General features: G+C 52.9%; 1 protein-coding gene across 1 annotated transcript in view; it reads right to left on the bottom strand.

The window, feature by feature from the left end:
• Positions 1-4699: 4699 nt before the first annotated feature.
• The window catches only part of NMB (neuromedin B), a 15824-nt gene continuing 11706 nt past the window's right edge, over positions 4700-8817 (bottom strand). Inside the window, exons 3-4 of the mRNA XM_026855977.1 lie at positions 8352-8557; positions 4700-4986 (exon numbers count right to left, since the gene is read on the bottom strand). Of these exons, the coding sequence (XP_026711778.1) occupies positions 4939-4986; positions 8352-8557 (254 nt within the window). The 3' untranslated portion in view covers positions 4700-4938. The remainder of the gene's footprint in view (positions 4987-8351; positions 8558-8817) is intronic.

Raw genomic sequence — 8817 nt, 5'->3', positions numbered from 1 at the left:
CCTCCTTGTCCTTATCTCAAATTCTTGGGCCTTTTGCTTCCCTCATTCCCAGCACTGGGGAATTCCCAGCTCAATTGCACTTCTTCCCCTAGTGAGTCTGGTTTTTGCTTGTGCCTTAAAGGATAAGATCATTTTACTCCTTGTCCTTATCTCTGTTCCTGAGTCTCCCCTCAGCCTCCTCTTCTCCAGACTAAACACCCCCAGTTCCCTCAGCTGCTCCCCGTACGACCTGTGCTCCAGACCCTGCACCAGCTTCGTTGCCCTTCTCTGGACACGCTCGAGTCATTCAATGTCCTTTTTGTAGTGAGGGGCCCAAAACTGAACACAGGAATCGAGGGGCGGCCTCACCAGTGCCGAGTACAGGGGTCAGATCCCTTCCCTGTCCCTGCTGGCCACGCTATTGCTGACACAAGCCAGGATGCCATTGGCCTTCTTGGCCACCTGGGCACACTGCTGGCTCCTGTTCAGCCGGCTGTCAATCACCCCCCCAGGTCCCTCTCTGACTGGCAGCTCTCCAGCCACTCCTCCCCAAGCCTGTAGCGCTGCTGGGGGTTGTTGTGGCCCAAGGGCAGCCCCCGGCATTTGGCCTCACTGAAACTCTCCAAGTTGGGCTCAGCCCATGGCTCCAGCCTGTCCAGGTCTCTCTGCAGAGCCTCCCTACCCTCGAGCAGACCAACACTCCTGCCCAACTGGGTGTCGTCTGCAAACTGACTGAGGGTGCACTCGATCCCCTCCTCTAGAGCATCAGTAAAGATGTTAAACAGGAGTGGCCCCAAAACCCAGCTCTGGGGGACACCACTCGTGACCCTGCTGGATTTAACTCCGTTTACCACAACTCTCTGGGCCCGGCCGTCCAGACAGTTTTTTACCCAGCAAAGTGTGCGATTGTCCAAGCCTCGAGCAGGCAGTTTTGCCAGGAGAATGCTGTGGGAAACGATGTCAAAAGCCTTGCAGAAGTCAAGGTAAACAACACCCACAGCCTTTCCCTCATCCAATAAGCAGGTTGCTCTGTCCTAGAAGGAGATCAGGTTTGTCAAGCAGGACCTGCCTTTCATAAACCCATGCTGACTGGGCCTGAGCATCTGGTTGTCCCTCATGTGTTGCATGATGTTGCACGTTTAGGATGAGCTGCTCCATCAGCTTCCCGGGCACCGAAGTCAAGTTGACAGGCCTGTAATTTCCCGGATCATCCTTCCGACCCTTCTTATAGATGGGCGTCACACTGGCCAATTTCCAATTAGTCGGGACCTCCCCGGTCAGCCAGGACTGCTGGTAAATGATAGAAAGTGGCCTGGCGAGCACCCAGCCAGCTCCTTCAGCACCCTCGGGTGTATCCCATCTGGTCCCATAGACTTGTGTGTGTCTGTGTGATGCAGCAGGTCACTGACTGTCTCCTGGATTGCAGGGGGGTCGTTCTCCCAGTCTCTGTCTTCTGGCTGTGGAGGCTGGATTCCCTCAGTACAACTGGTCTTGTTATTAAAGACTGAGGCAAAGAAGGCATTAGGCACCCCAGCCTTCTCCTCATCACTCGTTACCAAATTTCCTCCTGCATCTAGCAGGGGATGGAGACTCTCCCTGGACTTTCTTTTGCTGCTGACATTCTTACAGAAACATTTCTTGTTATCCTTGATTGCTGAAGCCAGATTAATTTCCAGTTGGGCTTTAGCCCTCCTGATTTCCACCCTGCAGAGCCTCACAGCCTCTCTGTAATCACTGTGTGTGGCTAGCCCCTTCTTCCAAAGGCTGTAAACTCTCCTTTTCTCCCTGAGTTGCAGCCAAAGCTCCCTGTTCAGCCATGGTGGTCTTCTCTGGAGTCGGCTTCTCTTAGAGCACCTGGGGACCGCCTGCTCCTGAGCCATTAACATTCCTTCTTACAGAGCGCCCAGCCTTCCTGGGCCCCTATACCCTTCAGGAGAGTCTCCCAGGGGATCCTGTCAAGCAAGTGCCTAAACAAGACAAAGTCAGCCCTTCGGAAGGCCAGGATGTCAGTCCTGCTTAGCTCTCTCACGGCCTCTCTAAGAATAGAGAACTCTATTATTTCATGATCGCTGTGCCCTAGTCGGCCTCCAATCTCCACGTCGTCCACCAGCCCTTCTCTGTTCACAAAGAGGAGATCCAGTAGGACACCTTCTCTGGTCAGTTCTCTCACCAGCTGCGTCAGGAAGTTGTCTCCCACACATTCCAGGAATCTCTGGGACTGGTCCCACTCTGCCATGTTGTATTTCTAGCAGATGTCTGGGAAGTTAAAGTCTCCCACAAGAACAAGGGCAAGCAATTGTGAAATTTCTCCTAAGTGCCTATAGAATATTTCATCCACCTCTCTGTCCTGGGTGGGTGGCCTATAGTAGACTCCCACTGTGACATCTGCCCTGTTGGCCTTCCCCTGATTCTAACGCAAAGACACTCAACCCTGTCTTCACTACACCTGTGCTCGAAGCAATCATAACAGTCCCTGACATACAGTGACACACCACCACCTCTCATGCCTTGTCTATCCCTCCTAAAGAGCTTGTAGCCATCCACTGGCACACTCCAGCCATGGGAGACATCCCACCATGTTTCTGTGATAGCCACTACATCATAATTTTCCTGTTGCATCACGGCTTCAAGCTCCTCCTGTTTGTTACCCATGCTGTGTGCATTGGTATAGATGCACTTTTTTAATTTAGAGGTCCTAATTCCAGCTTGACCTTTCACAGGTGTTACCATGGTTACTGATCCATCCATACCCCTTGCATCTTTTTTTGTGATGGCTGTCTCCATCCCTTGCCTCCACTGAGATGGCAGGGTGAGGGTCACTGCTGGCACACCAGCCCACAAACTCTGGTAATCTACCCTGGGCTTATGCCTGGGAGTTCCAGTTTTGTCCCCTTCTCCCTTCAAATCTAGTTTAAAGCTCTCAACGAGCCCAGCTCACTCCTGCCCCAAGATCCTTTTCCTCTCTGGGACAGGTGCATCCCATCTGATGCCAAAAGCTCTGGCATCCTGTATACTAACCCATGATTGAAAAATCCAAAGCCCTGCCAGTAACACCAGTCTCGGAGCCACAAGTTCATCTGTTGAGTCCTCCTGTAGTCTTCTTCATCCATTCCTGCAACTGAAGGGATAGAGGAAAACACTATTCATGTCCCTGATCCCTTAACCAGTTTCTCCAAGGCCCTGAAATCACTCTTCATTGAGCGACTGAAAAACCAAGAGCGAGTACTAATCCTTGGATCTCACTAGAGTGGGGATTTTGCCATGAGCTGCTTTAACTAGGCCCCAGGGAGGCAGCAACTTCCCTATGAAGTGGGTCCAATCTGCATATGGGGCCTTCGACACCCCTCAGAATGGAGTCACCCACTACAATGATCCTTTTAGGGTTCCTTTTCGAATTGGTTTTGATACCTGCTCTAGAGCAGCCTGGCCTTGGTGGACCTTGATCTTCTTCCTTATTTGACTCATTTGCTTCATCCTTCTCTGCTTCATTCAAAAGTTCCAGGGCCCTGTATCTATTGTGAAGGGGCACCACAGAAGGTGAGGGAGGTTGGGAGGGGATTTTCCTGCCTCCCTGAACAGGGACCTGTTTCCAGCCTCCCCCATCTCTCAGGTCCTGGTAGCAGGAGGGTGAGGGATCACCTGCCTCTTTTGGAGCCTCCATTAACTACTGTTGCTTCAGGGGTGCCAAGGAGCTACTCCACCAATCAATTTCCCTTTCACACTCCCTAATACTTCTTATTCTTTCAACCTCTTCTTTCACCAGGCTGAGGAGGTCATCCAGCTGATCACAGCACACACGGGTGTTGTCACTGCTGCCCTCTGAGAGGGAGCAAGGTGGCAAGGTCTCCTACCATGGCTTTCTCCTCTCTGCTGGTCATCAGCATGTTCAGATGCTGGAATGTCTCTTGGCTTGGTGTGGCACTGGGCTCCTGTCTCTCTTGGGAGATGGAGTCTCCTCCTTGCAGAAGCTCAAAGGTTCAGGTTGAACCTGGAATCAGAAGTGTGGCAAGGAAAGCTCATGGTTTCAATTACGGGATCACTCTGGCATCTCCTGCCAGGTTTAGCTCTGCCGAGAGGCACCCCAGGGGTGGCTGTGGGACACAGGGTGTATCTACAAGCAGCACTTTCAGAAGTTGCAGAACCAGAGCCTGCAGATCACAGGGCTGTGCTCCACCATCCATTTTGGGCAGCCTCCACTTGCACCCTTCCCCAGCTGTCCTGCACAACAGAGGACCCCAGGGCTACACCCCTGGCCACAGGAGTGCTTAACCACATGCACAAGGGGCAGATGCACCAAGTGATCATCCCAAAGCACATACATGGAGAGGCTGAGTGTTTAATGGTCAGCATCTGAGGGACAGCAGAAGGTCCAGCCAAGGCCAATGAGCCTGTAGCAAACCCTGGGGTCTCACAAGGCAGGGCCCCTACTTGAACTAGAAACCCCAGCAATTCCATGAGCAATATGTTTTTTATTTTCAGCAAAGAAGGTTATAAAGTTGCTCCAGTAGTGGGTGGTAATTTTGTGTGAGCTTATAATTTTGTCACACAGCAGTTTGGGTCTCCTGCAGTGAGCAGAGACAACAAAGACTGAGTCCAATCCCCTCCTGGCTGCCGAGAGCCAGGAGCTCCCCTCCATCCCTCACCATGCTGCTTCCATTCCCCATTCTTTCTGCACCAGCCCTGGGGTTCTGCCTTCACACCCCCAGAGAAAAGTCAGAGCTAGTGTGTGCAAAGAGCTAGTTTTATTCACAGGGGCACATCAGACATGAAGAAAGCAGAAAACACATACAGGAAATATACAGGGAGGCTCTGCTTTTCATACAAGCAATCACTATTAACAATATTACAGAAAGAATAAATAAAAGTGATGTTGCTACAGGAACCCACAAGAACGATGCTCTCCTCCATTTGCCATGCATGGCCGAGCCTGCAGACCTCGTCCTTCATGGTTGTGTCTCTTCAGTTTGAAAAATACTTCTCCAGCACCTTTGTTAAAAGCCCTGTCTCCTACAAGAAAAGGCACAACAGTGAGACACTGGGTCCCATACACAGCCTCCACCACGGGGCAGAGGATCAGACAAATGTCCCATGCTGGACCATGATGGCACTTTCTGGGGTGGTTTGGGACAGCACATGAGAAGGAAAGAGCTGGGAGCTTGGCTCCTGCCTCCCATCCTGTGCTCCAACAGCTGGACCACAGCTGACACACACCAGAGGCAAACTTCACCAGCCCACTGAGACAGATGTTCCTCACTGGGTTGAAGAAAAGAGCAGGCTCAGGTCCTGATTCAGCAAAGCGCTATGCGAGAAGGCAAAAAGAGACACAAAACACAAGCAGGGAGCAGGGAAGAGTTACAGAGGGATTCTGTGGGATTGCATACCGCCCAAAGGTCCCAGACCACGCAGAGCAGCATCTGCCTTCCCACAAAAGGGCTCTCCCCACACCCCTGGAGCCGTTCCACTCCACACACATGGTCTCACCCTGCCTCCTGGAGAAATGCTGCTACACACTCAAGATGACAAAGGATGGGGACAATCCTCCTCGGCCAGCCAAATCCTTGTCACACACAGCAACAGGGTGGCACTATGAAGCCCCAGCGTGCTGACAGCCAAGCCCTGCCTGCCACACGGTTAAAAAGATGAAATAGAAATCCCCATTTGCAGACCCATTCTGCTCCGTGTGACTTCTGCCATCACAAGCACAGAGCAGCACATGGGCTCCCGTTTTGCAAAGAGATGGGAAACATCTTGAGACAAAATGCAACAGCAGCAGGCAGGGCTAACCCATGCGAAGGGAGAGCAAGCAAAAAGACTAAGCCCTGGGATTTATTTAATGCTTAGAGGGGCCCCACAGAAAGGAAGAACTTGTATGTGAATGATCAGTGACACCCTCAGAGAAGGATATATCCATTGGGTTTTCCCAATAAAAGCCAAGTTTCCTCAATACTTATCTTGCCACGAAGCACAGCACATGTGCTGGAGCAAAGCAACACTTAAACAGTGCATGGACTCCTGCCTCGCTGACCAGGGGGTCCCAAGGAAGGGAGAAGCATCTGTATTTTTCTAAACCAAGTTGAGATGGAAGTGACAGATCCTGAGCAGGAGATAGAGTTTCACGGAGCAGAGCTTTTAAACAGCTTGTTAGGTAGGTGGTGAACAGATCAGCTCAAGCACAGGCTGGCTGCTGACCCCAGGTGTCCAACAACAGTCATACTGAGGGAGAAAGCTGTCAGGGTGGCAGGAATTTGCACTGGCACCGTGTCACCAGCAAGAGCAAGAAAAGTAAGGTCCCACAGAAAAGTGTAACTCAGACAGCACTCAAAGGCACCAGCGAGAAGTAGTCCTGTAATATCAACCAGCAGCTCAGAGGCAAGGATGCCGTGGGGGACAGGTGTGGAAGAAAGGAGCGGGAAGGCAGGAGTGGATTCTAGTCAGGTGCTGAGAGATGCCTGAAGAGCAGAACCAGACCCATCACCCAGCAAGGTCTCTGCTGCCACCAAGAGGACAGCTGGCACAGCAGGGCACTGGCCAAGGAGAGGGGAAAGGCTTTGGGAGGGGAAAGGTGAGGGGTAGGAACCAGCTGCACATCAGGCACCTCAATTGTGCAGGGCATCCCAGCTCCTGCTGGAAAGGCATCGGGGCAGTGAGGCAGGCAGCTGCCAGCATCTGTCTGACTCTCAGCCAAATCGCCCTCCAGCAGCAGAGCTGATACCCAGCACACATATGCCAAAGGCTGATGTCCAGTGCTGGGTGCCACCCTTAGAGCACTGGGAACCGGCACTGACAGGGTCAGCAGGGCACCAGCACCCAGCCTGCAGCCCAAAACAGCACCAGTGCTCAGGACAGCCTCTGCCCAAGCACATCTGCAGTGCGAGCAGTGACCGTGTGACTCACCTAACAGAGGAGAGCCACAGGGATCACTATCACATTCACACCACACGCTCACTAACACAGATGAGGCAGGGCAGCACATCCACCAGCTCTCCCGTCATCTCAGACAGGTAATGCAGCAAATGCCCTCCTCCTCAAAGGCTGCCCAGGGAGGAGGGAAAAGGGTTCAGAACCTTCACAGCCCTCTCCTCCCTTTCAGCTGCATCGAAGAAGCAAAAGCTGCAGCAGTGTATCAGACACAGCATCTTAAGGGGAGCAGGATGAGCTGGTGTCTTCAGCCAAGCCCAGCTGTATCTTCATGGTGGAAAGCCCTCTCTCCCAACAGGACCAGCTCTCTAGGAAAGCCTCAATTTACCTTAGTCTGCTGAAACCAATTTGAGAAGGTGCTTGAACAATCAGTGCCACTCAAGCTCACATCTCTGCAACCCTGTTCCACCTTTGCTTTCCCAAAAAAGCAAAGAATGGGAGCAAGCACTGCCTAAATCTGGATAACAGAAGCTGTTGCAGTGTGACTCGACAGCTCCTCGATGAGGTAGCACATGTAGGATCTGCCTAAGAGGATTTCACCCCTTTTAGGCTCTCAGTTACTTCCTGCAGGGACTAGAAAGGGCAAGACACCAGGGAAGCATGCATGAGGCAACAGACAAGCAGAGCCACACAGACCAAGCAATTCCATCTCCATGTCCCACGTGAGGATCTCTGTGTGTGCATTGCTCCCAGGAGCAGGTCTTCTACCAAGAGTTGGGTGAGCTCTGAGTCAAAACCCACAATGAAGTGGCTGAGGATCTGCTGATACGCAGTGGGAGCACCAGAGCTCCTGCCAGCTCCCCAGACCTGCTCAGCAGCAGTACAACGCCCACCCCCCACCTCTGCAAGGCACGCTAACAAAGCTACGTGCTCCTCAGTAACGAGGGATCCCCACCACAGCGACACAGATCCAAGATGGGGGCATCAGAAGCCCAAGACCTCTGCAGAACAGCCTCCTTTCCCTATCACACACGGGGCTGCGTCACGCTTGGCTTCCCTCTACAGAAACAGAGGGGAGAAAGGATTTCCCTGTCCCTGCAGTGGCTGGGAAAAGGGACATTTCTTCACTGCAGCCACAGTGGCCCATCATCTTCTTCTACATCTGGCCAAGAGAGACCCAGATGCTTCCTAACAACCCCTGGGCTGGAGATCACCACTGCCACAGCTTCATCGCAGCATCCCTTGCTTGTCCTCACACCTTTCCCAAGTATTTGGGACTATTAGCCACTGTCCAGGCTAGACACAAGCCTAGGGAGACTTCTCTGCTCCTTTATGGATGGTTTTAAGCAGTTTAAGGAAGGTTAACAGGAGCAGAAAGGGGGGGGGGGGAAGGGGGAATACACCTCTAGCAGCCGTGCAGATGCTCCTGCCTCCAGCAATGTTGGCTGTTGCAGATTAACATCTCCACCACCTCCCTGCTCTGAGCATCTCCCTCCATCTTAGTCAATATTCACCTGGTCAGTGAGGTCATATTTTCCTTGGTTCTCATCCAAAAGTCTCTCTTGCAAGAGGATTTTCAGGAGCTCACGGGTAAGCAGTTCCATCACGTCCTCCAGCAAGGCTCTGAGAGAAGGACCAAAGGCCATCGGCACTGCAGGCTCCTGCGGTGACTCCAGGCGCGGGGAGCCCGGGACACTCTTCTTGCCCATGAAGTGACCTGGAACACAACGCGCTTGTGTGTCTGCACAGGCCGGGGGCAGAGGCGGGGGCTGTCGCCTGCTGCCTCATGCCAGCACCAGCCCGCGAGAAGCGCCGAGCAAACCTCCCACCTAAAGTACCCGAGTACAACCAAGTGAGGAGAGAAACCCGGCGGTGCCGGGTCCTGCACGGGACTTTGGGGAAACTTCCCCGGGCTCTCCGGGGCTGAAGAGAGGCTGGACCCGTCACCAAGGGGCGAAGCGGGGCGCCGGGCAGCTAGGG

This window comes from Athene cunicularia, assembly GCF_003259725.1.
Source record: "Athene cunicularia isolate RWA chromosome 10 unlocalized genomic scaffold, athCun1 chr10_part1, whole genome shotgun sequence".
Taxonomy (NCBI): domain Eukaryota; kingdom Metazoa; phylum Chordata; class Aves; order Strigiformes; family Strigidae; genus Athene; species Athene cunicularia.
This window is presented reverse-complemented; position numbering and strand designations above follow the sequence as displayed.